The following is a 16,553-nucleotide window of genomic DNA, read 5'->3' as shown; positions in this document are numbered from 1 at the left end:
TCAGGCCTTTATCTCAGGGTTGTGAGTTCAATTCCCACATTGGGCTCCATGCTGGGTATGGAGCCTACTTTTAAAAAAAAAAAAAAAAAAGTTACTATATAAAAGTAATCTCTGCACCCAACATGGGGGTCAAATTCATGATCCTGATATCAAGTGTTACACACTCTACCTGCTGATCCAGCCAGGAGTCCCAACTTTTATATTTTAATGTATTTTTTATATTCATAGACCTTGTGACTAACAAATTATTTACTTCTGGTATACAGTGTATCTTCTGTAAATTATAGACTCACTGCCAAAAAGAACGCTGTTTCCTAAACATTTGTTGAATGAATGTTAGCAAACCTGTTATCTCAATCCCTGTATATCATTTCTTCATAAGTAGTAATCCAGTCTTACACTGTTCCATGAGTTGAATTTGCCGCCCCTTTTCCTTTTCAAGTAACATCAAGTTTTCACAGCAGGGTCATTAAAATTATTGAATGAGATTATGAAGGTAAATATGGGGGGAAATGAAGGAGAATTATCTAACAGAAAATTCTTTCAGATGATTGTGACCCATGCAGTATTTTCAGGTTTTTTTATACTGTTAAGAAATGGTATATATAGCAAAGCACTAAGGTATTTTCACTTGACACTTGTGTTATCAAAATATGAATACCTTATCTTACCTTAATCTTAACAAAGAAAGATTACCTTAATCTTAACAAAGAAAAATCATTTCTGATTTGTTCCACAACAAAAATGATACTATAATAGCTAACTCATGTTGAGCTCAACATGCTATTCAAATGCCTTACATGAATAACTCATTTAATCCTCATAACTTTATAAATGCAAGTACTGTTAATATTTCCATTTTATAAATGTAAAAACTAAAATTGGGGTTCAGTGTTCAATGTTACACAACTAGTAAATGTATATTCCTAGTAAATATACATATATATTTACTGATGTCCGCCTGTAAAGAATGTAATTACTTTGGTAATTTTTGGCTCTAGAATGACTTACAATCTTACATTTTAAAAGCTACAACTTTTGCCAGGATTCTTAAAATCAGTCCATTAGTGTTTATTGTCTGTAACTGTTGCGTACACAAAAGAAATTGTTGCTCTCAAACCAGAGGTATCTTCACACAGGTGCATAAAACAATACGGCAATCTTGGGATGTTTCTCATAGATCATTTCTCTTTAGTAGATGGAACACATCAAGAACTTGATGAAATCAGTCTACTTACTGCTATCACAGTATTTATTTTGTCTACCAGTCCAGAAGTTACTACCATCCCATGCCTTCAGAAGCGCTGTATTGAGAAATTTAAGGCTACTCTTGAGATAAAAGATCCTGTGGTAAGTGTCTTTATTAGAGAGATGTTTGTAATAGGAATATGTTTAGGCTTTTGTAAAACCTTTCTTTGTGATTTTATTGGCTCCAACAAGAAGTACAAGACTGAATTTTTTGTTTTTAGGTTTGGAGCAATTTCTGTTCTTAGGGTGACAAAGCCAAATAATACTGTTCTTACTTTTTGCTCCCAAGGATAGAACATAGTTAGAGAAAGATAAAGGACATTTAAAACAAAACAAAACAAAACCTTAATTTGAAATAAGGCATCTTAAAATTGATGTATCTCTGGAACTTACGAGGGACATTTAGTAAGATAACTTGTTTTTATTTTCATTTTTTTAAAGATTTTATTCATTTATTTATTTTAGAGAGAGAGCCTGCTTGCAAGGAGTGGAGGGAGAGGGAGAAGCAGACTCCTCATTGAGCTTGGAGCCTGATACGGGACTCCGTTTTATCACCCTGAGATCATGATCTGAGCCAAAATCAAGAGTTGGGCATTCAACTGACTAAGCCACCCAGGTGCCCCTTAGTAAGATACTTTGTAGCTTATTATAGTGGATTTCCTAAAAAAGAAAGACTTCACCTGCCTTCAAGAATATGATATGAAATAATGGTACCCATCCCAAAAACAGTGCACACAAGTTAATCTCATTCCTTTAAGACCTCTTCACTTGCTAAATGAACTTCCTATTCCTTTATGCACTGCAGAATGAGTTGGTTCCAGGTCAGAAAGACTTCATTTACAATTAGATTTGGGGGAAATTGGCCAATAATATCAAAAGGTTTTAAAACATTTCATCAGGGGTGCCTGGGTGGCTCAGTGGGTTAAAGCCTCTGCCTTCAGCTTGGGTCATGATCCCAGGGTCCTGGGATCGAGCCCCGCATTGGGCTCTCTGCTCAGTCAGCAGGGAGCCTGCCTCCCCCTCTCTCTGTCTGCCTCTCTGCCTACTTGTGATCTCTCTCTCTCTCTCTGTCAAATAAATAAAATCTTTAAAAATTTAAAAAAAAATTCTTTTCATCAAATACTAGTAGAACTGTATAGGTCAGTGTGAAAAATGCATAGTTACCATTTAGCCAGAAGGACAATTAAAGATTTCATGGGCAATACAGAAAGTTATGTAGTTTAAAGAACAAATAAAACTTGGTTCTTTTAATAGAGAACATTCAGTTTTCCTAAGTAATCAAAGATTTGATAAAAACAATATGAAACGTGAGAAATTATTTTGATAATATTCAGAATCTTTGTCTTCTAGGCAGATTATTTTAATAAGGCAAAGAAAAACCTTTTATAATCTTTTATCAAGGGGAGACCAATAATCCAAGAAAAATGTGTCTGTTTAACAGAGAGAAAACCAAATTCTAATTTTGTACCAGTGTATTTATGATATTAAAGCTCATTTTCTTTTTTTTACTTACATAAATTTATTCTCATCTTAGGTAGCTTGACCATGAATAAAATTCCTTTCCCAAAATCCCTTTCCGCAAACGTACAACTTTATTTTTTGTACTTCTGGATTTTGTTGTCTATTTTTCCCCTTTCCCATTATGAAGTAACCAACCTCACTTTAGGACAAAATTACTTTCTTTTTCCTCAACAAAATTGCATCTACATCCCTCATTCTTTCATTCTTTCTCTTACTGAAACACACATCCTGCTTTGCCAGGATACAAAGATGATTCTGTTACCCATCGATGGATCACAGCCACTAACTCAGGAAACAAGTGGTTGAGCCCTGGCACACTGCCGAGGCCAACTGCACCATTCCTAGGAATCCCAAGGGGGCTGAACAAATGAAATGCATAGCTCCTGGCTGGGTTTACCAACACTGTTCCCAAACAAACTCAGATAAACTAATCACAGGAGAAGCCAATCATTCAAGAGACAAGGATTTGGAATAGAGAATTGGAGAGCTTTATTTTGGGGGCCAGCAGCCAGGGAAGGTGGCTCAAGCCTTAACAAGTGACCTCTCTGCCAACAATTGGACACCTAGAGTTTTATAGGAAGAGGTTCGGAGAATTCATGCCAAGAGCAGGCAGCATTGATCATAGGAAAGAGTCTATATGTATTCAGCAAGTGATCTTGGACAGGGAAGAGTATGGGATGTTGTCTTCTAGGTATTTCTTTGATATCAGGGCTTTTCTGGCCTGGTAGTTGGAATGTTCAGGTCATTGCAAAACATATTCCATCAATGTCTCAAGAAAGTATGATAAGAAATAAGAACAATGGGTTTCAGTTAGGGCATGAGTTAAGCAATCTTGTCTATTTCTGGTCTTAACTTTTGGGGCCTATGCTTGAGCTAGAGGACTTGCTGACAATTACTTCTAGTAGTTTAATTACATACATGAACATTTTTAACCCTTAGAAACCTTAATTTCTTGTTTTAAGGATGTGTTTACTTAAGGTTTTGTTTATTTATTTGAAAGAGAGAGCATGAGCAGGGGGTGGGAGAAGAAGGCAAGGGAGGGCTGAGTAGGGAGCCCCACACAGGGCTCAGTCCCAGAGCCCTGGGATCACAGCCCAAGCCAAAGGCAGACACTTAACCAACTGAACCACCCAGGAGCCCCTTATTTATTTATTTGAGAAAAGGAGAGAGAACATGTGCTTGCTTTGCAGGGGGATAGGGCAGAGGGAAAAAGAGTCTCAAGCAGACTATGCATCAAGTGTGGAGCCTCACCCAGGACTCAGTCCCATGACCCTGAGATCATGAACTGAGCTGAAACCAAGAGTCAGACCCTCAACCCTTTGTGCCACCCAGGTGCCCCAGAAAACTTAATTTCTAATGGAAAACTAAGTAAACAACTGTAAACTGTTATACCAACGTTCTTGAGATTGAAAAATTTATGAATACATTTTGTAATTTCTAAAAATATATCCTCCCTCAGTATATTTTTCACTGGTGAACCAAACATGTTTGCTAATAGACCCAACTATCTTAAGTTTCTTGGTAATAAACCAAAAATAGATAAACCTATGTTTAGTAATTAATGTTTCAGTTTTTTATTTTAATTGGAAATGATCCAGATATTCAATGAATACCCATCTTTCAACTTATCTCAGTATAATTTTAAAGTTTTAAGTTACCAAAAAGATTTTTGAAACTATTTTTTTTAATAAGATTTTATTTATTTGACAGAGAGAAACACAGTGAGAGACGGAACACAGCAGAGGGAGTGGGAGAGGGAGAAGCAGGCTTCCCACCAAGCAGGGATCCGGATGCGGGGCTCAATCCCAGGACCCTGGGATCATGACCTGAGCCAAAGGCAGGTGACTAACGACTGAGCCACCCAGTCGCCCCATGGAAACTATTTTTAAGTAAACATACAGATGTAGACAGGCCAGGTCTGAGGACTTCTCAGAAGCGTCCTTGGCTTTTTGCAGAATAGAAATCAAACACAAGCAAAAAGGAAAAGCAAACAATTTATTGAAGACATAGAGCAGATACAAACAGAGCATCTGGGAGACGCAGAAAGGAAAAGGAGGGGCCTCTGGGTGTTGATTGGGCATCTGCCTTTGGCTCAGGTCATGATCCCAGGGTCCTGGGATCGAGCCTTGAATCAGGCTCCCTCCTCAGCGGGGAGCCTGCTTCTCCGTGTGCCTCTTCCCCCAACTCATGTTCTCTTGTGCACGCACTCTCTCTCTCTCTCTCTGTCTGAAATACATAAATCTTTAAAAAAAGAGAGAGAGATCGCTTCTCGGCCTTTTGGCTAAGATCAAGTGTAGTAAAAAAAAGAGAGAGAGAAAAAGGAAAAGGAGCAGGAGTCTCATTTTTGTAGGGGATCAGGAGTTTTACTGAGAATGGTGGTCTGTTATATGTGTCTCACACATCCAGGAACTGGTCAAACAAGGATTGAGTGCTCAGCTGTCTTCCTAAGTTACTTAGACCCTCAAGTCAGGGATCTTGGCATCAAAATTTTGGAATCTGTGCTCTTAGAGAACATTCGTGACATTTGTGATAGCCCTGCCTGGTCACTCTTTAGAAGTTTGCAAGCAATGAGCTTTCATTTTAAAGTTCGAGCCATGAGATAGGTATAATGATACAAAACTCACTAGTTGATTAAAGAGCAGTTGGATCCAGATTGTGTTTCTAAAGTATTTAAATTCCAGTTAACACACAGTGTTATATTAGCTTCAGGTGTGCAATATAGTGACTCAACAATTCTTTACATTAGTCAGTGCTCATCATGACAAGTGTATAATTTAATTTCCTTCATCTATTTCACCCAACCTCCCATCCACATCCCCTCTGTTAACCATCATTTTGTTCTTTATAGTTAAGAGTCTGTTTCTTGGTTTGCCTCCCTCTTTTTTTTCCCCTTTGCTTGTTTGTTTTGTTTCTTATATTTCACTCAGCATAATATACTCTGTAGCTCTATCCATGTCATGGCAAATGGCAAGAATTCATTCCTTTTTGTGGCTTAATAATATTCCACTATATAGTAATTCATTTTTTTCTTAAAGTAAGCTCCACACCCAGCATGGAGCCCAATGCAGGGCTTGAACCCACAACTCTTGAGATCAAGACCCAGCTGAGCCACCGAAGCACCTCTCCCTTTTTTTACTCTTATTTTTATTTATTTATTAGCACCAGGCAGAGGGAGAAGCAGACTCCCTGCTGAGCAAGGACACCACCCCCCTGCCAATGCAGGACTCAATCCCAGGACCCTGGGATCATGACCTGAGGTGAAGGCAGATGCTTAGCCAACTGAGCCACACAGGTGCCCCCACCCCCCCACCCCCACTTAAAAAAAAAAACTGGAATTAGGGATAAGAGTTCCTGGAGAAAACCTGATAAAATACTTACATCTCAAAGGCAAAGGACAGAATGCAAGTTCCTCCAGCAAGGACTTTTGTTCCCATTGGCCTGAATTTTTAACAATACTTATAAGCCTTTTGAGATAAAAAGTGAAGGTTTTAGGATTGCTAAAAAGGACTGGTGGATTTAGAATTGTTTCTGGAGCCTCATTTCTTGTTTTTGCCTTTAATTCCTCAAGAATTGGTTTGCAGTTTATTTATTTTTTAAAGATCTTATTTATTTATTTGACAGAGATCACAGGCAGGCAGAGAGAGAAGGAAGCAGGCTCCCTGCTGAGCAGAGAGCCTGATTTTGGGGGGGGGAGGGGTGCGGTGCTCAATCCCCAAAACCCTGGGATCATGACCTGAGCTGAAGGCAGAGGCTTTAACCCACTGACCCACCCAGGCACCCTTGGTTTGCAGTTTAAAAGACTTCATAGGTTGGGCCCCTGGGTGGCTCGGTTGATTGAGCATCTGCCTTCAGCTCAGGTCATGATCCCAGCCCTGGGATCAAGTCCTGAGTCCATCCTTGCTCAGGTGGGAGGCTGCTTCTCCTGCTCCTTCTGCCTGTGCTCTCTCTCTCTTTGTCAAGTAAATAAATAAAATCTTAAAAAAAAAAAAAAAAGACTTCATAGGTTGACCTACCTGTATAACTACATTATCTCCAATTTTTTCTTTTTATCTGAGACATTGTCAACTAAGATGGAAATCAAAAGATTACTGTTTTTGATTTAGAATTGTGTGTCTTGGAATATTTTAGTGGGTACAGAGTTTCATTTTAGCTTTAGGAAGGAATCTTTAAAAAAAAAAAAAAAAAAAAAAAAAAATTTGCTGCCAGGCTCTGAAAATCAGCTTCCAGTTTGACCAAATTTTGTCCATAGACTCACTTTGGGAATAGAGTTACTGAGTTCCCTTGAACTCAAGAGTCATCCTCAAAGAGGCTGCAAAAGGTGTTTTATTTTTCTCAATCTACTGGTTACTACAGAGAGAGATCTGGGAAAGTGGACTCTGATAAGGATTATCATCCTTAGCTGGCTTCTTCCAGTTTCCCCAGGATCACATGTGCAGTCCTAAGTAGGATTTACGTAGAAAATGTAGCTCTAGTATCTACCAGAATTTGGTGAGGTTTTCCATTAATTTTAATGTTAGTTTCCCTTGTCTATTTAAAGAATAATAGCCATGTACCAGAAATTCCCTCAGACTCTTGTCTGCTCTGGGAGAGGCCCATATGGGACCTTCCTTCCAAGGTAGATATGGAGGCATTCGAATTGGTGTTGGAGGATTTTTGCAAAACCTTTGAGAACAATCTTTTTCCAGTATACCAGTTAATTAGAAATAAGATACCAGTTTCTGGGCCAGTGTTTTGATGATGCACCCCCAAAGGGCTGCAGTGCAAGAGGTATTGTTTTAGACAACTTCTGTGTCTAATTTTTTATTCCCTTTTTGCAATGAAACTTTCAATGAAGCTATTTTGGTATCTTAAAGCCTTTTGGAAGTTTCTCCATAACAATTAAAATAGGTATCCCATTCTCTTTGATTTGGGAATCCTTGCTTTTAAGCATACTTCTTAAATAAATGACCTTGTCTAATTGGCACTTTCTCCATAATGGTCATTGTAATTCTAAGTTGCCTTTAGTAAGATTTTGCCATTCTGTTAGGTCTTAATAGCTACAGAGACTATAGTTCTCAGACATAAAATAAGCAGGTGTGCCAAAAGGTGGAGTGCTCAACTTTTTGGAATTTAAGGATCCCATTTCTTTAACTCTTTGGGTCTCTCAGAGCTAAACTAATACCTAAGAGGGATGTGCTACTGGGTTGGGGATTGCATGGTGTTTTATGGTATGCTTTGTTGCATGGACATTTTCTTGAGGTTGGTGGTGGGTAATCTATGTCCGTCTAACCCATTCTGTGACCAGCTTATCCTAGATAGGAGTCTTAGGGTCAGGTAGCAAGCACTCTGACAGTTTTTATGTACTTACTCTACCAGTGCCCACCAATTTTGCAGCTTTTTGGCTTTCTAGATTTCCATCTGCTGTAGCCTTTACTTCATGTGCACATCAACATACCAGGAGTGACCAAAGAGATGTTATTGCAGTCTGGCCAGTAGAAGGCCTTATGTGCAACACCAGCAAGTCCCAGTGTAGATGTGGGGGCTGGGGAAAGAACTGAACCCAACAGACCTCAACAAATAGGGACTGGAGACTGGGATTCCACACAAATGGAGAACTGCTGATGGAACCACCAGTCCACATCTGTGTTTCTCCTTAACTCCTGAAGCCTTCAGAAGTTTCCTTCAGATCCCATCACTGCTACCACATCTGTTAAGGAACAAAATTCAACTGAGTAAATTTTAAAGATCTTCTTGGCTTTATTCATGATTTGGGCAGCATCCCATATCAGAGATGGAGAGAGGAGCTCTGAAGAGCTGTACAAAATCAAAGATTTATAGACAGAAAGAGGAAGGGCAAGGAAATTACTAGCAAAGAGTGGATTGTTTCAGGCAAAGCTACCTTCCTTAGGGGGATAGCAGGGTCTGTCTAGCAGAACACCTCACTAGTACTGACCAGGTAATTGCAGATTGACTGGTTTAAGATTCTAGTCCTGGGAGAGATTGAAACTGTAATTAAGTTGGGTATTGAGTTTTGGTTTGGTAACCTGGGCTTTGCCCCGGTGACTCCATTTTGGGCTCTTGTCCCTCTTTTAACAACTGTTAGCACTTGGATTTCCACAATTAAAAATAAATTAGAGGGGCGCCTGGGTGGCTCAGTGGTTTGGGCTGCTGCCTTCGGCTCGGGTCATGATCTCAGGGTCCTGGGATCGAGCCCCGCATCGGGCTCTCTGCTCCGCAGGAAGCCTGCTTCCCTCTCTCTCTCTCTCTCTCTCTCTCTCTCTCTGCCTGCCTCTCTGCCTACTTGAGATCTCTGTCAAATAAATAAAATCTTTTTTAAAAAATAAATAAATAAATAAATAAAATTAGAAATTAAATGCCTTTTTTAGAGACTTCTTTTAAAAAAAGTTTTAATTCACAATTTTTATTTCCTTTTTTTAAATTTACATTACAGTCTGCATGTTAATATAAATTTGTATTTATAATTTATACTGTTTTTGTCTCTTACCTCATTAGGTACAAATCAAGACCTATCAACTCCTGCTTTCCGTTTTTCAGTATCCAAATCCAGCTGTTTCCTACCCATACATTTACTCTTTAGTATCCTCTATTGTGGAAAAACTGCAGGAAATAGACCAGAGAAAGCCTGAAGACACTACTGAGCTTCAGATCTTTCAAGAAGGCATAAAGGTCTTGGAAGCACTGGTAGCCATTGCCGAAGAACAGCACCGTAAGTGTCAGCACTAAATTCATACTAAATAAGAATCCATCCCAAATCAGAAATTTAATGTTATTTTAAGTGTAAAATTTTCAGTTAGTCACTTAACATTATATTTCCACATTCATTGAAAGGCAAGTCTTATTAATTGCAAGTATTGATATTATTGAGTGTTAATTTGAGAGATTAGAAGGATCCTTTTTCCCCTGCAGTGGGAAAAAATGTGTACAGATAAGTGAGTTTACAGCTGTATATATTAAACACTTACAACCTTCAATCCAGGACTTAAAAATCATTTATTTACTTAACAGGTTCTCAGCTGGTGGCCTGTCTTCTGCCCATCCTCATTTCCTTCCTTTTGGATGATAATGCTCTGGGATCAGCAACTGCTGTAATGAAAAATTTACATGACTTTGCTTTGCAAAATCTCATGCAGATTGGGCCTCAGTATTCATCAGTTTTTAAAAATGTAATGGCTTCTTCTCCAGCCCTGAAAGCCCGCCTTGAGGCTGCTATCAAGGGCAATCAGGAAAATGTCAAAGTCAAGATATCGACATCTAAACATACTAAGAACCCTGGAAAGAATGCAAGCATCCAATTAAAGACCAATTTCCTCTGATTCCTCTGTTTTAATAGTAAGCACCTTAATAAAATACTTGATTATTTCCTTCTCTTTGGGGACAAAAGTGACATTTTAGACACAAGTGCACTTGGAGGTCTGGTTGATTGTCTTAAACAGCTGTGACTTTTCAAAGTAATATCAAACTTAACATTTTTTATGGTTTTTTTTTTTTTTTTTTTCAATTTAATAAAATCACAGAGCTCTTGCCAGGAATTTCAAGAAAGTGCTAAAAAATTGAAGTTACTTAACAATCCAGGAGCTTACTTAAAATCCAGTCTGCTTTAGAAATGAAATGGCTTTCTTCTGACAGTCCATACACACATGGTGTACTTAACACTTTGATAGAGATTGATTCTAAATTATCTTCATTTATATTGTATCCTAATTGCTAATTTAAGATTCTGCCTTATTCAGTAATTATATTGAACTTTCTTGTATTTCTCAGACAACATAATGATTGGAAAGATATTTCGGAAGTTGGTTTAGAATTATCCAATAAATAGTAGTACAAGTTAATTATAGCTCTACAGTGTGACCTCAGATCTGGTGTCTATAAATATGGCTTTTCACCACCTTTTGGTTTGTATTGGGTTCACAAAATGGAAATTTTACTTATTTTAAATAGAATAGGACATTTCCACTTCAGTTTCTCACGTGGATTTTCTGTTACCTCTACTCCTGGTAATTTTGTTTTCATTTATGACAGACATTCATACTAATGAGTTTAATTCATTTATATTCAGGTCAACTATGGATTTATATTAAACAACAAATTTAGATCATCACCAAATGCAAGTATGTTTTTTTATTGTGAAACATATTTTAATACAGAAAAAATCTAATGATAGAGTCATATTGGTTGAAAAAATATTTTTGAACTGTTGGTAATCACTGACTCTCCTTCCACTTCAGTGTTAAATGTATTAATCAAGCACTATGTCACAACATAGCATTTCCCTGTTAAAAAATTAAAAACTGGAGTGATAGACGCATGTTCCGAACTGAGAAAACACTTTGAGTCAAGCAGGAACAATGTGATATACTCTATTTTATTATGTTTGTATATAAATACTCTTGTAAATTGTTCAAAATGAAAACACTTGACAAATCTAATACTACAATCAATTTTTTTAATTTACATAAATAAAGCTAATTTTCTTTATCATTCTTGTATTTGAGATTATTTTGCCCACAAAAGATGGCTGGTTAGTCTCACAGATTCTAGAAAATCAATGCTGTGGAGCAAATAACATACCTTCTTTGTAACTTGGCATTTTTCTCAGATGAGCCCTTTCTTTGGAGCATTCTTTGCAATGGTTTGGACTCTGTATCTTCCTAATTGTCTCTGCAAATTTGAGTATACACTTTTTGCTGTTTCCTTCATCTGAATGCCCTTCTCTCTATTATTGTATCTGACAAACTCCCATTTCTTGTAAGCTGGTTTAAATGTCAGTTCCCCTTGTTAACTCTCCTTAACACTTCTTACCCTCTCTTACACCAGTCAAATTTAACTGCTTCCTCACCTATGTCCCTGGAGTTCTTTACACATTCTTCTGTGCATGGAACCTCACATTGCATTTTGATATCCCCCCGTTAGACCACCTTCTCAAAGGGGGAATTTTGTCTTGTAACTGCCTTTGTGGCATCAACTAAATACTTAATCACTGTTGAACTGCACTGATACAGGATGGATTTGAGCTCAGAAATCTCCTTTGTCAAGGCAATTGGTTATTCTCAGGGTAGAACTTTTTTTTTTTTTTTTAAGTTTTTTATTTATTTATTTGACAGAGAGAGATCACAGTAGGCAGAGAGGCAGGCAGAGAGAAAGGAGGAAGCAGGCTCCCCGCTGAGCAGAGAGCCCAATGCAGGTCTCTATCCCAGGACCCTGGGATCATGACCTGAGCCAAAGGCAGAGGCTTAACCCACTGAGCCACCCAGGCGCCCCTCAGGGTAGAACTTTTTTTTTTTTTTAAGAATTTTATTTATTTATTTGGCACACAGAGATCACAAGTAGAGTAGGCAGAGAGACAGGCAGAGAGAGAGAGGAGGAAGCAGGCCCCCTGCTGAGCAGAGAGCCTGATGTGAGGCTTGATCCCAGGACCCTGAGATCATGACCTGAGCCAAGGCAGAGGATTTAATCCACTGAACCACCCAGGCACCTCAGGGTAGAACTTATTAATTTGATTTTTGAGTTCTTTGGTCTGTTTCATTTAGTTCGTTCTTGAACATTAAGATGTCCACTCATCATTTAGTGATACAGTTTCCTGAATTGTTTGGGTTAGAGGTATTACATGAATGTCAGTAGTTACGAAATAATATGTCCAGTGTCATGGAATTAGGAACTTTGAGTTAAGCACTATCTTATAGCCTTTTTTTTTTTTTTTTTTTTAGAGTATCACCTTGTTTAAAACAACACTGAATTAGTAAATATATTCTTAATGATAAGGAAATTAAGGCTTAATAGCTGGTATTCGAACCTATCTTTCAGATCCAGGGTCCATGCTGTAAACAAAACAAGTACTCTGGCAGTCCTGATTACATCAAGGGGTAGCTTTTCTCTTTTTCTAGTGTTCCAATTCCCTCGGGAGCCTTCCTCACTCCTTACCTAAGATGTTTGCAGTTGTATTTCTCCAAGTTGCCACAAGAAGCTTTCTGAACAATAAGCAAAATGATTTGGTTTTGTTACTGTTTTTGTTTTAAATTGTGTCCTCCACAGTTTGTATGAGAATAGACTATATGATTAGGTATTGATGATTAAAGTTTTGAATTGTTATAAAGGTTAATAATCTGAAAAATACATCAAAATTTATATCTGCTTTTATTTTAAAGAGTTTCCAGTTGTGATAAAGCTGTTGCACTTTAACCAGTTTGGTTAGTAACTTGGCTGAAACAAAGTGGTGTGTTTGTCTTGAGCTTTTATATTTCTAAGGGAAGAAATAGAGACACATTTACTATTTGAGTCCCATTCTTTTTAATCTAATACCTAAAAGCTTATTTAGGAAAGACCTAAAAAATAACATTGGATATAACAGATTTCTATTAATAGAGCATTGAAGCAAAATATTACTTCTATAAAACAGACTTCAAAATTAACCTTAAAGGGAACATCAAGGCACATAAATAAATACAGTAAGTCCTGTAAAGAGTTTTTAAGTATAGGAGCACCTGACTGGCTCAGTTGGAAGAGCATGCAACTCTTGGTCTCAGGGTTCTTAAGTTTGAGGCCCACTTTGGGTGTAGAGTACTTAAATAAATAAACTTTAAAAAGAAAAGGTATAAGCATAGTGCTGTGGGAGCCCAGAGAAGATGTCTTGACCAAGGCTTCCAAGATGAACTTAATTAACCCATGGAATATCATAAAATACAGGCTTAGAAAATAGTACTTACTTGAGAGACTGCAAAACCTGAATTGTTCTTCATAACAATAATTTTGAAAAGAATTCCCTCTATGCCATATCCTAAAGAATTCCCTTTGTCTTTTTATTATAACTTTAGGACGAAGGTAAGTACATATCTTGCATTTTTTCCATCAGCTGAATATGCTTTCCTCTTTATAAATAACTTGTTAACCTTGGGAATACCTCAATTTATCAGGAGAATTTAACCTCTATGTTTGCTAGAAATACAGTTCTCCAACTCCTTGCTGTCTGACACTAATCACCCACCAATTGATTAATTGTGTCTCTGTTGACTTCTTTTTATTTTTTTTGTTTAAAGATTTTATTTATTTATTTGAGAGAGAGAGCATGAGAGGGGGAGGGTCAGAGGAGAAAGCAGACTCCCTACCAAGCAGGAAACCTGATGCAGGATTCGATCCCAGAACTCCAGAATCACTACCTAAGCCAAAGGCAACCGGCCAACCAACTGAGCCACCCAGGTGCCTGACTTTTCTGTTTACTAGTCTCTTTAACTAATGCCTTCCTGTGCTTTTAACTTTGAGGAAATGGGAAATTTTATGTTGTTTTGATGATATCCAGTACAGAACACAAATACAATCCCAAGTTCTATATATTTAAAGAAACTAGCTTTCTTTCATTGCATTTCTGTTTGGGTAGGATTCCTGCTTACTTTTCTCTTTGAGGCACTATAAAATGATAATTCCTGGGGCACCTGAGTGGCTCAGTGGGTTAAGCCTCTGCCTTTGGATTGGGTCATGATCCCAGGGTCCTGGGATCGAGCCCCGCATCGGGCTCTCTGCTCGGCAGAGAGGCTGCTTTCCCCTTCCCCTCTGCCTGCTTCTCTGCTTACTTGTAATCTCTCTTACTCTGTGTCAAATAAATAAATAAAATCTTTTTTTTTTTTTTTTTTAAGATTTTATTTATTTATTTGAGAGAGAGACAGTGAGAGAGGACATGAGAGGTGAGAAGGTCAGAGGGAGAAGCAGACTCCCCATGGAGCTGGGAGCCCCATGCGGGACTCGATCCCGAGACTCCAGGACCGTGACCTGAGCCGAAGGCAGTTGCTCAACCAACTGAGCCACCCAGGCGCCCAATAAAATCTTTTTTTAAAAAATGATTCCACAGGCTATTTGGGGAAAATTCTTATTACTTGATAGCCATTCTTCATATATATTCACATATCATTCCTTAAATAGGTAATATATCCCCAAAAAACCTTATTTTTTGAAAAATTCTAACTATTTTTTTTAAGAAATTAGGCCATTGCTGCCAGTTAAAAACTAATACTGACAATGTTTTGCTTAATGGGATCAGAATTTAATCATTTTTTTCTGAAAAAATATCTAGAGGCACAAATAACTTGATTAGCAAATATGTACATACCCGCAATTTATCAGGAGAATTTAACCTCTATATTTGCTAGAAATACAGTTCTCCAACTCCTTGCTGTCTGACACTAATCACCCACCAATTGATTAATTGTGTCTCTGTTGACTTCTTTTTATTTTTTTTGTTTAAAGATTTTATTTATATCAGAAGTAATGGATTGCTCTGTAAAATAAAATATTCGGGGCGCCTGGGTGGCTCAGTGGGTTAAAGCCTCTGCCTTAGGCTCAGGTCATGATCCCAGGGTCCTGGGATGAAGCACCACATAGGGCTCTCTGCTCAGCAGGGAGCCTGCTTCCCCCCACCCCCACCGCCTGCCTCTCTGCCTACTTGTGATCTCTGTCTGTCAAATAAATAAATAAAATCTTTTAAAAAAAAAACAAGTTTAAAAAAGTAATAAATAAAATAAAATATTCTAAGAAGGAACAAAACTGATACTTTTTAAAGCAATTCAAAGTACGCCAGTGACACCGCAAGAGTAGTTTTGTTAGTGCCATTACTGGAGGTAGTGAAGTGGCCTCAGTAAAAAGAAATGCATACGCAGCCAAAACAGAGGCTCGCTACTAAACAACGAGGCCTATAAACCCCAGTGTTTCTCTCAGTTTCTGATCTTAACAAAGCTTTGGGCCTCATATTTTATAATCAAATGCTGGAGGAATGCTCTCCACTGATTGGTCTTCCCATACCTTTTCTCCCTTGTATCAGGCAGTTGTTAGAAACACATCTTCTAGGCAATGGTTTGAACACAAAAATGTCTTAAAAGTAGATTTTCTAAATTACGGAAATAATTTTGTTTCAGCAGTCAACAGACCTATTGTAAGTTAATATCGAATGAAAAGTGGTAGGACAATGCACTTCCTAGTCTTCAGTCCTGTGCGTTCTCCACCCAGGGTACTCTGCCATTTGCTACATTTTTCATTGCAGATGATGTTTTTTTCTTTTCACTTACTAGTGACCAGAATGTGACCATTCTGATTTCTCAGTGTTGTATCAAAAATGTTGTAGAATTGTCTACAATATGAAGATGTTTCCTTAGTTGTTTGATTAATACTCTTTTTTTTTTTAAAAGATTTTTATTTATTTGACACACAGAGAGAAATCACAAGTAGGCAGAGAGGCAGGCAGAGAGAGAGGAGGAAGCAGGCTCCCCGCTGAGCAGAGAGCCCGATGCGGGACTCGATCCCAGGACCTTGAGATCATGACCCGAGCCAAAGGCAGACATGTACTGGGACTTCCAGAAATCACCTTAGAGCCTGTCTCTGAACAAACACACACCTAAATCATTTACAACAATTTGGAATTTTTTTTTTTTTAAGATTTTATTTATTTGACAGGCAGAGATCACAAGTAGGCAGAGAGGCAAGCAGAGAGAGAGGAGGAAGCAGGCTCCCTGCTGAGCAGAGAGCCCGATGCGGGGCTCTATCCCAGGACCTTGGGATCATGACCTGACCCAAAGGCAGAGGCCCTAACCCGCCGAGCCACCCAGGCGCCCCTGGAACTATTTTTAAAAGTCTGGGGGTTTCCAAGTTCTTCCTTGAAAACCTGTCAAGCATATCTCATTATGTTTGTTTCATAATCATCTTCTATAATCATTTTAAAGAGCTTATTTTTCAGTGGTTTCTTCACTATGACACCTAAAGCACTAGGTAAAATGTAGGTAAGTTGGACTTGATCAAAACTAAAA

The 16,553-nt window shown here is 38.1% G+C and overlaps 1 protein-coding gene across 7 annotated transcripts in view; it reads left to right on the top strand.

Moving 5' to 3' along the window:
- HEATR5A (HEAT repeat containing 5A) overlaps window positions 1-11,264 on the top strand; it is a 112,210-nt gene extending 100,946 nt beyond the window's left edge. For 6 of the 7 annotated variants that reach the window (XM_032341475.1, XM_032341473.1, XM_032341474.1 and 3 more), the window contains 3 exons: window positions 1,196-1,350; window positions 9,262-9,475; window positions 9,775-11,264. In XM_032341475.1, coding sequence (XP_032197366.1) covers window positions 1,196-1,350; window positions 9,262-9,475; window positions 9,775-10,082 — 677 coding nt within the window. In that variant the 3' untranslated portion in view covers window positions 10,083-11,264. The remainder of the gene's footprint in view (window positions 1-1,195; window positions 1,351-9,261; window positions 9,476-9,774) is intronic. The other variant, XM_032341472.1, reaches the window with a different exon arrangement.
- Window positions 11,265-16,553: the final 5,289 nt, after the last annotated feature.

Source organism: Mustela erminea, chromosome 5 (assembly GCF_009829155.1).
Source record: "Mustela erminea isolate mMusErm1 chromosome 5, mMusErm1.Pri, whole genome shotgun sequence".
NCBI lineage: Eukaryota > Metazoa > Chordata > Mammalia > Carnivora > Mustelidae > Mustela > Mustela erminea.
This window is presented reverse-complemented; position numbering and strand designations above follow the sequence as displayed.